The following is a 13,942-nucleotide window of genomic DNA, read 5'->3' as shown; positions in this document are numbered from 1 at the left end:
ATTTTCGTTTGTGATATCAAAGATCTTTTTGAGGGTAGGCTATGTTTTTTTGTTACAACTTTTTTTTTTGGTATTTATTTATTTGAATGTGATTTTCTTTCTTTTTTTTGAGTGGTTATTTTTTTTTAATTCTTTTTCTATAAGTTGATTTTTTATTGAATTTCTTGTTTTTTTATATTTTTTGTTTTTTTTTTTTAATTAGAGGTTGTGTATTGTTTTATAGTCTTGGTTATATAAGAGGTGATTTAAATTTAATTAGATTTTATTATTTGTTTTTTTTATTTTAATGCTTGATTTTATTTGTTTATTGTTAGGTTGAGATGGTCTTGGATTGGTTTCTTACTGTTTAGTTATTTATTATCAGAATAAAATTTCTTTATATTCTGGGTTGATTACTTTGTTAATAAATCGTGTGGGGGGATGTATTTTTGATTTTGGGCATTGGTTATTTGACTTTGGTTCTTTTCATTATATTTTTTTATGTTTATTTTTTTGATAGTGATTTTATTTATTTGGTGTTGTTAGCTTCTTTTACTAAAAGTGCTCAGTTTCCATTTTCTGTTTGTTTTCTTATTTTTGTATCATGGTTGATACAGCTGTATCAACCATGCAAAAAGGGTTACAATGGATGGCTCATGATTTTGAGGCAGATCATTAATACACAATAAAAGATTCAAGGAAGCTAAAACACTTCCCTGAGGCACTCCATATTCTACGTTTAAAAATGACAACCTTAATTTTACATTTATATTCTTATCAAAAGATGAAACTTCTACTACCTGTTTACAATAAGGTATAACTAACCAATCGAAAGCAGCTCCTCTATACCATAGCTCTACATATTTTCATCAGTAAACAATGTGGAACCGAATCAAATGCTTTACTGAGAACACAAGAAATTGAAAATGGAATTTTTTTCTTATGTATGGAATTAAAAATATTATCTAAAAATTGGGAAATGACTTTCAGTAGACAATTTTTTTCTAAAATCGTAGTGAAGATTTGTTAATATGCTTTTCAAGAAATGCTAAAAGTTTATTTTTCATATTTTTTTAAAAAATACTTTAGAAAATACAGACAACAACAAAACATTAACAATTTTGTAAATTAAGTACTGAACTTTCTTAAGGAGGGGAATAACATAGAAGTTTTAGGACAATAGGGAATTCTCCATTGATTAATTAAATTTGTCAGGAGGATAACAATTCTTTAAAAAAAAAAAGCAGGAATATCATCAATACCCATGGAATATTTAGTTTTTATATTTAAAATACAAGATTTAACTTCCTGGATATCAAAAGAAAATAATGGGTGCTTACACTTTCAGTGGTATAAAATACTACCGTATAGTTAATTTCCCACACAATTTAATCTTTATGAAGAAAATTATTCATAAGAAAGTTCTACTAACATTAAACAAAACATGTACAGAATAATTAGGTGTAAAATTATAGTTAAATATACTATCATAAAATAAAATAGTTAAATCACTAAAAAAAGATGTTAAGACAGCGAGCAAGTAAAGATGTAAAACACTTTCAGTGGTATAAACAATCATTAAAAAATAAATAAAATATTTTTTCTTTATACTTTTGATTTTTAAATAATTATGAATAATTACTTAATATTTAATTACTATATTAAATTTAAAATGTAGCTTTTGCACTTGCAGTTTATTTAATGCATAATTCTTGTATGACCAAATTTATCTTCTGAATGTTAATTCAGATGTCGCAGAATTTCTTCGCTGTTGTATTTAAACTAGCAGGGAGCCACATTTTTATTCCAAGATGAGATGGATTTTTATCTTTGATAGTTTGATTATGTTAAATATTGGTTCATTTTATTTATATTAAAATAATATGTGTAATTATATTAATCTGACCAGCCTAAGTAAAGGAATAATAAATAAAATAAAATAGGATGACACCTACCTTATTCCATAATTCATGCGAGTGCTTTCGCCAGTTACTCACATCATCATTTGCTCCTCATAACTTTTTCAAATCATTCGTATCAAATTACATATTAAAATTGAAATTAAAAATCATTTTATACTATACTTAAAGTTGTTAAAAGATTATTTTCCAAATTAAAATCAAAACAGAAATAAAACTAAAAATATTAAATTGAATTTTTTTTTTAAATTTAAATTAAAAATTGCATACATATATATATATATGAAGTCATTTACGAAAATTAAATTAAAAGTTATAACTAAAATCAATAATAAAAACAAAATAAAATAAATAATTTAAACAAATTAGAAATCAATTTGGACTAGCTAGCCAAAGTTATGAATGTCTACATATATATACTCGTATATCTACATATATTTTTTTAATATATATTGTTTAATATTTGTAAATTAAACAACATTTGTGATACTATACAATCTGGAGAAAAAATCATTTTTACAAAAGCAAATTGAATAATATATCACTTACATTTTCAAGAAATCTTGCTTCATGAAGTTCTTCCAATGTAGGTCTTTGAGCATGGCTGTCAGAAATAATATCTCGGTAGTGTTCAGCTATTGGTAATGCTTCACGAGTTAACTGCGCTAGGCTTCTTGAATGTCTTGAATCATATAATGAAGTCGAACTGTGTTGTAAATTTTCTCCCGCAGTTGTTGGCGTTAACCTATTTATTTCTCTGCTTAACGTGAGTTCACTAACTGATACTCTGGCAACACGGAACCGGCTAGGGATTTTGTCAGCTAATAAGTCTTGCAGTTCTTGTTCAACTACGGACTGATCATTGTATATATTTTTATTAGTGATATTCTCACCAGACAGTACATTTGTTTTACTCGAAAAATCCATTTTGGTCAATAATACGGTAATTTAATAGTATAGCGTCTTTTTCATTACAAAGTTATCGTCTTTTTCATTATGAAGTTCAACTTCCCTCCAACTCTGATAACTTTCGCACTCGGTTGTACAATTCGTATCACCATGGTAGCCAACATGACAAAAAAATAATTGTACTTTTGAAGTAAACGTCTACAAAGAATTTGTACTGATAACTAATAATCTAAAATAAATATGGTAAATACTTAAATGAAACTTTATTAACTTTCTGCAACTTAGAAAAAATAATTTAAGATATTATTGTTAATATTCTCAACTAAGTTAACGCAAGTTAGACTTGGTTAAGTGTGGTCACATTTTAATGACACAGAGTATTGTATTTTTAAGGAGTATTGCATTTTTTTACACTTTAATCATATTCTATGTAACAGCTTACTATTATAATATAGATTTACAAAATCTTTGCAACAGTGAATGTAATTTTAAAAAGCCTAGAGTATGTACTTGTTCATCGCCATGTTATAAGGATTACATAAGATTAATTTCATTAAATCCGTCATTTATTTCATATAAAACTTTATATTTGACAAAATAAATTAATTTTCATACCAGTGTATATTTTAGTTGAAACAGACATAAATTTAATACGTTTTAAATAATGTTAACATTTTGGATTAAATATGGCTATCTACTGGTTTAAATATAATAGTGAAGAAACTCTGTGACATCTGAATTAACATTAGGAAAATAAATTTGGTTGTACAAGAATTATTCATTAAATAAACTGCAAATAAGCTGTGCGAAAGCTACATTTTTAATTTAATGTAGTAATTAAATAATTAAGTTATCATTTGTAATGTATTTTTTTTTCCCGTCCAGGGTCATTTCGGTACAGTTGTCAGTATGTTGGAATGTTGACAGTTATGTAAACACTGCGTATTTGTTGGATTGGTGCGTATCTCATGCGTAGAATTTTTTTAATTATTATTTTAATTATAAGGTGAATGACATACGAGTTATGTTTTAGTTGAGGTTGTTTTTATTACAATTTCATAAATTGAATAAGTTTGTTTTTAAATGTATAATTTAACTGCAAATTGTCGTGACCTTCAAAATATATTAACCCAAAATCAGAATTCTTGATCAGTAAAAAAAAAAAACATTGATAACAGTTTTTAAATTATGTAGGTTAATTTCCACTATACACCTACGTGTTTTAGAGAAATGAACAGATTTTATTGAAGCTAAGTTTAATATTATTGATATATATTTGAATATGTGCGCAATTGTTTTCTGCGTTTTATTGTAACTATATGAGTGATTTATGGTGCTAGTTTATTCACGTGTTTAACGAAATTATGACTGTGACCCCTGCTACAGAAATCCCAAAAACGCTGTACAAATTGTATCTATTAATTAACGGTTCCAGTCCTTTAATTTGTGCTTAGTGTAAATTAAGTATATAAATATACGTTTTTCCTTCAGTTTTCTTATTCAAAATTTGCAAATTTTATGTCATTTACCTGTAAGTAGTGTTAATAAACTACAAAGTTATGCAATGTGTGTATGTAATTATACACACATATATATATATATATAATTAATTATGATTTGTGCAGTTCTTTTTGTAATTTGTTTTTTAAGCTCGACCTTTACTTTTGAAATGTTTCTTTATTAGATTTAAATTAATAAAAGGCTTGCTTACTATTGTTAAATTTTGCTTCGTTGCTGTACCTGTTTTTGTAACTAAACATATAGAACCTATTATAAAATTTCCAAGACTGAACTCTATTTTCCGGAGCCCTAAAACATACTATTCTAATTAGTGTAAGATAAAAATGATGAAAGACATAAAATCTATCATAATTGTTGACATTGACCACTTCATATTCAGGTCATATAACCTTTAAATTTTTGATTAATTGTGGTTTGTTTACCTAAATTTCTTATTATGTTTTTCCAATTAATGTGTGTGTGTATATAGGAATATTTTCATCATACAACACAAGGTCTCCTGACTGTAGATTATCTTAAAAGATATTTGTTTAGTTCTATTAACAAACATATGAAGTTTTTTCATGCTGTGTTATATTGCATTTCAAACCTTATCCCATTTTAAATGTTTTGGGGATCATAAGTGCAGTTTTAAATTTTAAAGATCCACAGTTTATACATTATTTAAATAGTATAAAACATCATATTATTTACTGTTCAGTCATTTTATCAATAAATATTTTATTTCATAATTGGCTCATTACACCCAACTAACATTGGGAAAGTGTTTTTTTTTTTTTTATAATTTTCAATCTATTTAAACTTTTTTTTAAAATTACTTAAGCTCCCATTTTTCTGTGTTTTTTTAAATTCTTTTTTATCAACAGTAACTTTATAATGTAATGCCATACCTTATTATATAAAATGTATACAGTTCTGATTTTGAATTTCTTATATTTAATTATTATAATTTAATTTTTGAACATATGGTGTATCTGAAGTACAAAAATACTTAGTTAAATTTTGAGTGTTATGTATATACTTTTAATAACCAGTACTTCCATGCAGTGAATAAACAATTCCAACTTATACTGAGCAATTACTTGATTGTCTAATTTTTCTACACCGACAGAAAAAGAAATCAACATAAATTAAGTGTCGGAAGTGCAAAATAAACCACCAACTTATCTTAATAGTCAGAGTTGGACTCAGCCCCCGTATTGAAGATGACTGACAGCGCTCTTCATAAGATGATTCTTCATAGTTCACATGACTAATAGCACAAAATCTGGTGCAATCTCTCTCTGTAGTGACTGTATTAATGTTTAAATATAAATTCAATTCAGTGACCTACAAAATGAGGTTTAGTATAATGACGTACCTGAACTTTGCCCCTAATCTCTCCCCACAGAACGAATTACAAATTAGCATCTGAACAGGTCGCCATAACTCACAAAACTGATTGCTAATTGGCAAAAGTACTGATAATCTGGCACAGACTTTGATCTTGGTACCCAATGTCCAAACCTGCTTTCTGACATTTAGATCTTATGTTTTTCTAATCCTAAGTATTTCCAATACATTATATTAAAGTATGAAAAGAATCTAAAGTATATAAAGATTAAGTAATTGCTCAGAATTTCCAGATTTAACTTTTCAACTAGGAATATGTTTTTAAAACAAATAAGAGATTACTAAAAAAAAAAAAAATATATATATATATACATTAAAATAGCAAACTCTGGCAGTTTATGTAACTCATTGAAAAAATATTCATGTATTTAAGAATATTTTTTAATTAGATAAAAGAGATTATTTTATAAGGATAATGGTATTAAAACTTTTAATAATAAATTTTTGATACAATTAATATCTAAACGGTAGCTAAAAACATTAATAATGTTCATTAACAAATAGTTTATGAAGTTACTATTTGTTATAAGTACTTGTAACTTGTTAAATATTAAATATATGAAGACATAATTATTATGTACTTCTTATTAACATAAAAACAAGAAAACTTCTTTTTTTTTAAATAAGAATTCTACATCACCTTAGTCAAGTAAACCAGGTTTTTTAATTTCAACTTTGAACGTATTAATTATCTTAATATCTTTGAAAATTTATTGAAAAATAATTATGTAGAATTTTCACATTGTTAGATTAGGTTTGACCAGTATCACTCCACAGGTTTTCAATTTCATCTTTGAACTTATAATTCTTTTTTTTTCAATTGGTAATTTATTTAAAACAATTGGAACCATCTAGCTAGTATCATCTCAATGATAATTTAGGTTTGGGCAGTATTACTCCACTCTTTGATTGTGGACTGCCTTTTAATTTATGCTGCGAAATAATTCAAATTATTTTGGGATCTATGTAAATTCAAATTTTTTATTTGATTATTTTTGGATTTTTCAATAAAAACGATTAAAATAACAGAAAAATTTAACATTCAGATTAATTTTAGCAAAATATGAGTAATATTAATATATGAGTTACACTCGCATACTTTATTGTTAAAGCAAATACTGGCAACTTAAATACTGTACATGTATGTATATAGATAATTCCTAAAATAATTATATATATTTTTACAATAGCCTAAGTAAAAATACAGGTTCCGAAAAATTATTATTTTTTGAACATTTTTCAGATGTCTCCTTTGGTAACAGTCGATATTTGAAATATTTAGGTTGATGCTCTTTACACTTTAATTAAACTTCTAGTATAGTGAAAGCTTCTGCATGAGCAGGTGAAGTGTTTTCACATTTTATAGACATTGACAGATCATTCTCAACTGCCTAAGTGTTTTTTGCAGGCTTTACTATTGCATCCATGTATAAGAGATAAAAACTCATCATCATTTTCAATCATTCTTTTCCATCTTCATCACATTCTTAAAATCTGGGAATTGAATGAAAAATATTAGTCATCTCATTATTATTTGTATTTCAACACTTTCAGTTACTTGAGTTTGATCATTGGTTTGTGTGTGTTTCCTCTAGAAAAGCCCACAATATTTTCCATGCATTTTGTAAGTGAGCATTGTTAGTAATTAAGAGGTTTGTTCATTAAAACGATTTTCTCTTTTGCCATTGAGGAGATGTAAGTGGTGTAATATTGTTAAGTAGATTATGTATAAATAATCGATATGTAATTTATATTGATCGGTAAGTAATTATATGTTGTGCAGATCATCTCAGAAATTGATAAATATGTACTCCATGGATAAAAAAGTAACTGTCCTTCCATTTGCCAGAATGGGTCACATAGTGTATAACCTTGACCAAAATAGTATAAAAATTAATGACTTATTTACGTAATATGAAATAAGTATTGCTGTATTTTTGAGTACTATATATTGCATTTATGTATAGTAATTATACAGACCGTAGCATTTGGATTTACAGTGCTGGATGCTGTAAATGTACTGACCGTTTGGATTTTTAAAGGCTCAATTTACATTTGCTATACCCTATTTGTATATATATAAGATTGAGGCAACTTTTCACGAAGAAGACACAAACATTTTATAAAAGTTTAAGTACAAAAATGAATATAAAGCTTAACAAATGAATATATTTACAAAGTAAATAATACAAGTTCTGATAGTATGTAAAAAAAAAGTGGCTTATGGAATTTTACAAAGAAGGTATTTCTACCTGTTTTTATAAACTATTTAACGATTAACTATTAATTAAAGAATTATACATCATCACATGTCGGTCTAATCAGAAAGTGAAAAGGTTGCTTAAATATTTTCCAAACCTCTGAAAATCCCCATTAAGACTTGTCAGAAAACCTCCAATTAAAAAAAAAACATATTTTTTGGCTCTCGGACATTACTTTGCTTTTGATGATCATTAGAATCTGTGAAGAATTTTGGTTTTTGTAGTAGTATTCTCTACTTTGTTCTGTCTTGCAACTCCTCTAAAAGTCTTTCCTTTCCAAACCTTTAATCTCTCTTGATATTGTCCAGTAGCTATTTTCAAGGTCTTGGAGGTCACTTTCAAACTAAATGTGATGTGAAAATCACCTTGATATGATTTCGTCTGTCATTATTTATTCACACTACTTGATGACTGTTATATTTATAATTAATTCCTTCATTATCAGTGAGTGGAATTTTTCACTGGATCATAAGCTCCAGTTCTGAAGCTGTGAAGCTGTTAGGCATGAATCTCCCTCAGCACTGCTAAGTATTAACAGCTTTCTCTAGTTGCCAAGAATCATCATACATCAGGTTTTAACAGCCGTAAAATTGTATAATGTAACAGGGCATGTAATTCTTAGTGTTGATGTAGCTTTTGGCTTTTCACATAAACTGTAATTATAAAAATCTTTTCAGTGCTCTTCAGATCCCATTTCTATTATTTTTACTATCATCAATCTCTGCATTCTCTGAATTATACCAGAATTGGATTTTCTTGGCTAGGGTCCTTGATCCTTCAATTATGAGGGCTGAATGTAGACCATACTCCTCTATCTCAAAATAATTATGATGGTAACTGATAAATATAGCTTGGGATTGGATCAAATTTTGGGGTCAATTTTTTAGCTCTTAATAAAATAGAACAAGTTTTTGAAGAATGTTTGTTTTAAAAACACTGTTAGATATTTTTGTAGTTTGTATATTTATTTAATATAAAAGAACTATTTTTTTTTTTTAAATACTGTTTTATTATTTGATTGCCAGTGATGTTTGGATGCTGCTCTTAAGAATATTCTTCAGAGAATATGTGGTTACATTTGCTAATTATCTTTTAATTGTTTTCCTTTCTTAGCAATAGTTTCTATAAAGTGGTTCCATCATATAGTTTGAATACTCCTGTTGGTATATTCAGTAGGGTGCTGTTATGATTGCTTTTATAATTCTTCTATGAATTCAAAATGTTGTTCTTTAAATAAGAGTTGAAGTTAATGTATATTCTAGAATATAGGAGGCTTGTACTGCATAGAACATTGAAAAAAAATGATCAGTATTAACTTGATGTTGTTTTATACAGAATAATTTTTTCCATAGTTAATATGACAACTTCTAACATTGCTGGATTTTTTCATAATTATAGCCTGGGATAAGAACTTTAAATTGCCTCATGTTGTAGTGCTCAGTGATAGACAACTTGAATGTTCATGAATTTTTTGATAAATATCTGACCTTTTAAATGCTTAAAACCCTGAAATTGCCTAACATAGTTCAAAATTTATATCACCGGATTTTGTACAGTTTTGAGTTCAACAAAACATTATCTGCTACTTACTATTTGATATTCCAATGATAGCACAACCACAAAAACAAGTCATTAAGAAAAACCGTCAAACTCAATTAGCATTTTATAGTTGGAAATTCAAAATTCTTATTTCAGCAGCCTTAACCTTTTAAGAACAATGACCTTCAAAATTTATATCTCGCATCGGTAACAATAAGTGATGTTAAAATCTCTATTACCTATCTTGTTACTTTTATTTTTCTGATATAGTGCTATATCAGAAAAAAAAACTATATAGTTAGTGCTATAGTCTTCTTGAATTCTATTTAACTCTAATGTATTTTTACTTCCTTATATGAAGTAAAAGAAGTATTGTGATCGTGAAAAATTCCAGTTTACAGATTTCAATGGAAATATCCATTTTGACCATCCCTGAATCCATTTTTGACTAGTTTCGGCGTGATATCTTTATATATGTATTTCACATAACTCAAAAATGATTAGCCGTAGGTTGTTGAAATTTTGGATTTAGGACTGTTGTAACATCTAGTTGTGTACCTCTCCTTTTGATTGCAATCATCTGACCAGAAGTGTCAAAAAAGCACAAAATCCAAAAAATTTCGATTTTGGACTTTTTCTTAACTATAGTAATAAGCCCTCATTGAGAGCTTTTCAGCAATATATTATAAGTGGTACTTATTTTCATTGGATCCAGAGTTATAGCCAAATAAAATTTTAATTATGTATTTGGATCTTTCAAGGGGAAGGCACATCGGTTTTAATCCAACTTTATATACATATTTTTTTTTGCTTTTTTTAATTTAAATATATTGATTTATTAATAATTATTAACCTTAATTGGAAAGAAAAATTTACAAGAAATAATTCAATAACAATAAGAAAAAAAAAGAAGTTATTAGTGAAATAAAATTTTATTTACTTTTCATTTTAATTCAAAAATGCTTACTGAGGTTAATAATTATTAATAAATCAGTATATTTAAATTAAAAAAAGAAAAGTTAAAAAATATATGTATATGAAGTCAGATTCAAACCGATATGGTTATGGATCCGACACATTTTCACCTAAATTAATATATAAACTAATATAAAATGCAGATACAGACACCACAATGATGTGGTGTCTACCACAATACAATTGTGTAACTGTCCACTTTATTAAATAATTGGAGGATAGTATCTCATTTTCAAATGAAATAAGTTTAAATGAAGTGCAGCAAAAAATGTATATATTTAATTTAATAGGCATACAAGGAAGTCATGTGATGTCCACATCAGCTTTTTTAAGTGAAAGATCACAGTTTCTTTACATCACTGGTTCTTTGCAATAGAATTTTTTCACTTTACTGTTATTAATGATTTGTTGATGATAATGTTTATATGTGCTAATAAATTTCTGTGAGCTTAATAATTTTCATTTTTGTTTATTATCTTTAATTTCTATACTAGTATTTCATTATTGTTGAGATATGTTTGCCATGCACTATCTATTATTGTGTTTTTTGCAGTTTTTTCTGTACTGGAGACAAATAAAGACTTAAAAGTGGCAGAGTCACAGTTGCTTGTGGGTTTTTGTAACCCTAGCCCTCCAGTTACCACCACTCCTTCACCTAGAATTATGGAAGATGAAGAAAATGGCAATATAGTTAAACAAAATAATAAAACAAGCAACGGTGATTCAACAGATGATAGCAAAATGTTTGCAACCCAGAGTTACCCTCTTAAAAGGAGTGAAGCTGTTGATACAAATGATTGTAAGTATTTCCTTTTCATCTAATATTTATTAATTACATTTTATGTAAAGACTTATTCTATTGTAATTCTTATTAACTGTATTCATTTTTTTTAATATTTGTATACAGTAAAAATATTTATATAAATTTTTTAAATAATTTTTTTTTTTAATTCTGTAACCAGACTATGTAACGTTAACTATTCATAGGTAATATACTTTTTTTTAAAATGCAGTTGTATTTTTCCTCATTTTTAATAACCTATTCCCAAGGGTTACTCAAAAAGTATTTGACCTTTGACCAGGGAAAACTGCTTGCTTATTGGTCTCCAGGCCTAATCTCCTTCCAAGTAGTCTACTTATGACTTTACACATTTAACTCTGTACTTCTTCCATTGCTGGAAACATTTCTGGAATTTCTCTTTTAATATGGCTACCAGCTAGTGTTTTTATGTTCTTTGTTTACTCAGATCTGAAACTGGAATCTTTTCATTAGACTGTATAACTAATAAGTCAGCACCTCTTTGACTTTCATTAGCCTCTCCTCATTGATCTTGCGTTCTTTGTTCTTTGAGATTATAAAGAATTCTACTACAATGACTATGCCTTAATTTTTGGGTCATACCCATTATCCAAAACTCTTCCAGTTATCTTCATGAAATCAGGACTACCACTGGCATATAAGTTTGACCACCTAAGAACATCTCATTTTGTATAACGTCTTGACATAACTATTTCTGTTTATGCAAATTCATTTTTGCCAGACATCAATTTCACAATCACTCTGTATATTAAAATTAATATATTAGTATATTAAATAGGTACTTATGTATTAACGCCACCGCAGCTACAGCTTTATTTAAAATTGAGTATTTATTTTATTGAGTCTCATTATTAATTTTAAGAAATGGTTATTTATATTTATTTATTTTATAAATATAATTTAACCAAACATAACCTACGCTCGCTAACCTTGACTAATGAACACCGTAATTTTTTGAGTATTTATTTAATAAATTCAGTAATTATAATAATTATATTTAAATAACAATAATTACTGAATTTATTAAATAAATACTCAAAAAATTACGGTGTTAATTAGTCAAGGTTAGCGAGCGTAGGTTAAGTTTGGTTAAATTATATTTATAAAATAAATAAAAATAACCATTTATTAAAATTAATAAAGAGACTGTTTTGAATCTATGTTGATTACTTTGATTGACTACTTTGTTTTTAAATAAAGCTGTAGCTGCGGTGGCATTAGTACGTAAGTACCATTAAATATATTAAAATTACATGTTCAGAACTATTTTCAATTTCTTGGATGGTCTGTCAGTCATTGATAAAATGCGTGCTTAGTTAATGCTAGATTTTAGTTTGTTGATAGCTTTCTGGCATGCTGTCACCGTCAACTGAAATTGACTGCAGGTTTGGCCATTTTTTATAATTTGTTCATCCATTGTTGTTGAAAGTAACAAATTTTATTTCTCACCAAGAAATGAAATAAATTTCAATACATTTTGAATAGATCTTGTGTGTGTTACTTCTGTAGTAAAAGGCTGGTCCACCTTTTTTTTCTATTATATTCATGATACCATCATTTAGACCAATCTGTTTCAACTTATCTTAACATTATTCTCGTACTCATAAATCAAATACTCTTATCTAGTAATCTTCTCTAATAATTTTTTTATGTAGTAATGATTTGAGGCTAACTAAATCTATAGCTATAGATTTTATACAGATTAGATTTATAAAATAGACTGACTTTTTGTTTAGCATGCCATTCATCCAAATCAAGTAAATATATTCTCAAGATATCAGCTATTAATTAGGATTTTTTATTAAAAATTTTCATAGTAGACATACGACAAACTTTTTTCTATCAAGCACTTCTATATACTATATAGAAATTTTTATTTTTCGCTAAACTGCTCAGATAGTATTTTATTTTCTTGTTATCCTTGTTTTTCATACAAAAAAAAATAAAAAAACCCATTAGTTCATGTCTGTTAACATGTTAAATTCATGGTCCACAGGTAAATCTGACTGAATTCTAACTGTTTTAATAAAAATTGGTATTTTAAATAATTAAATTTTTGCTATTATATCTTAATACAAACCTGTATTATTGGGCCGTTTTGAATGAAAATAAATTCCTTTTTTGTATTTACTCATTTGGAATGGACCAAAAAAAGTTACAAATAAAGAAAACGACAAAAATTAAACCTATTTGCATCATTGGTAAAGTTGAATCTTCTTAATTTACATGAATAAGATTGGATAAGAATTTAGTATTTAAGAAAACTATTTTTAGTCCCACACTAGCAGTGTTGTATTAATTTGTTGTTGCACCTTTTTGAATGAAAACCATTATGTGCTAAATTTTTATTTTTCATACCATCAATATGTGTTATTTTAGGCACATAGTTAAGAAGAATGGGTAGTGTCTTTTTTCATGGGATTAGTTTTCAAAGTGTAATTTTCCTTTACTTACTGAGACATCTACTATCAAGAGTAACTATTAATTTTCAAAAGTCTGTTTTTTGTCTTCTTAAATTAATAATTTAGGATTGTGTACATAATCTTTCTGAAACTGGCAAGTAAAACATTTCCTGAATATTATTAAAGTCTTCCTGTAGCCTTTTTTAAACCATATTATTAGATCTA

General features: G+C 26.9%; 2 protein-coding genes across 2 annotated transcripts in view; one reads left to right on the top strand and one right to left on the bottom strand.

The window, feature by feature from the left end:
• LOC142317310 (bumetanide-sensitive sodium-(potassium)-chloride cotransporter-like) overlaps window positions 1-2,915 on the bottom strand; it is a 170,926-nt gene extending 168,011 nt beyond the window's left edge. Inside the window, exon 1 of the mRNA XM_075353748.1 lies at window positions 2,448-2,915. Coding sequence (XP_075209863.1) covers window positions 2,448-2,825 — 378 coding nt within the window. The 5' untranslated portion in view covers window positions 2,826-2,915. The remainder of the gene's footprint in view (window positions 1-2,447) is intronic.
• Window positions 2,916-4,015: 1,100 nt separating this feature from the next.
• Window positions 4,016-13,942, top strand: part of LOC142317975 (OTU domain-containing protein 7B-like) — a 77,032-nt gene continuing 67,105 nt past the window's right edge. The window contains exons 1-2 of the mRNA XM_075354508.1: window positions 4,016-4,338; window positions 11,049-11,294. Coding sequence (XP_075210623.1) covers window positions 4,326-4,338; window positions 11,049-11,294 — 259 coding nt within the window. The 5' untranslated portion in view covers window positions 4,016-4,325. The remainder of the gene's footprint in view (window positions 4,339-11,048; window positions 11,295-13,942) is intronic.

This window comes from Lycorma delicatula, chromosome 1, assembly GCF_047948215.1.
Source record: "Lycorma delicatula isolate Av1 chromosome 1, ASM4794821v1, whole genome shotgun sequence".
NCBI classification, from domain to species: Eukaryota; Metazoa; Arthropoda; class Insecta; order Hemiptera; family Fulgoridae; genus Lycorma; species Lycorma delicatula.
The sequence above is the reverse complement of the archived record's forward strand: the minus strand, read 5'-3'. Positions and strand labels throughout refer to the sequence as shown.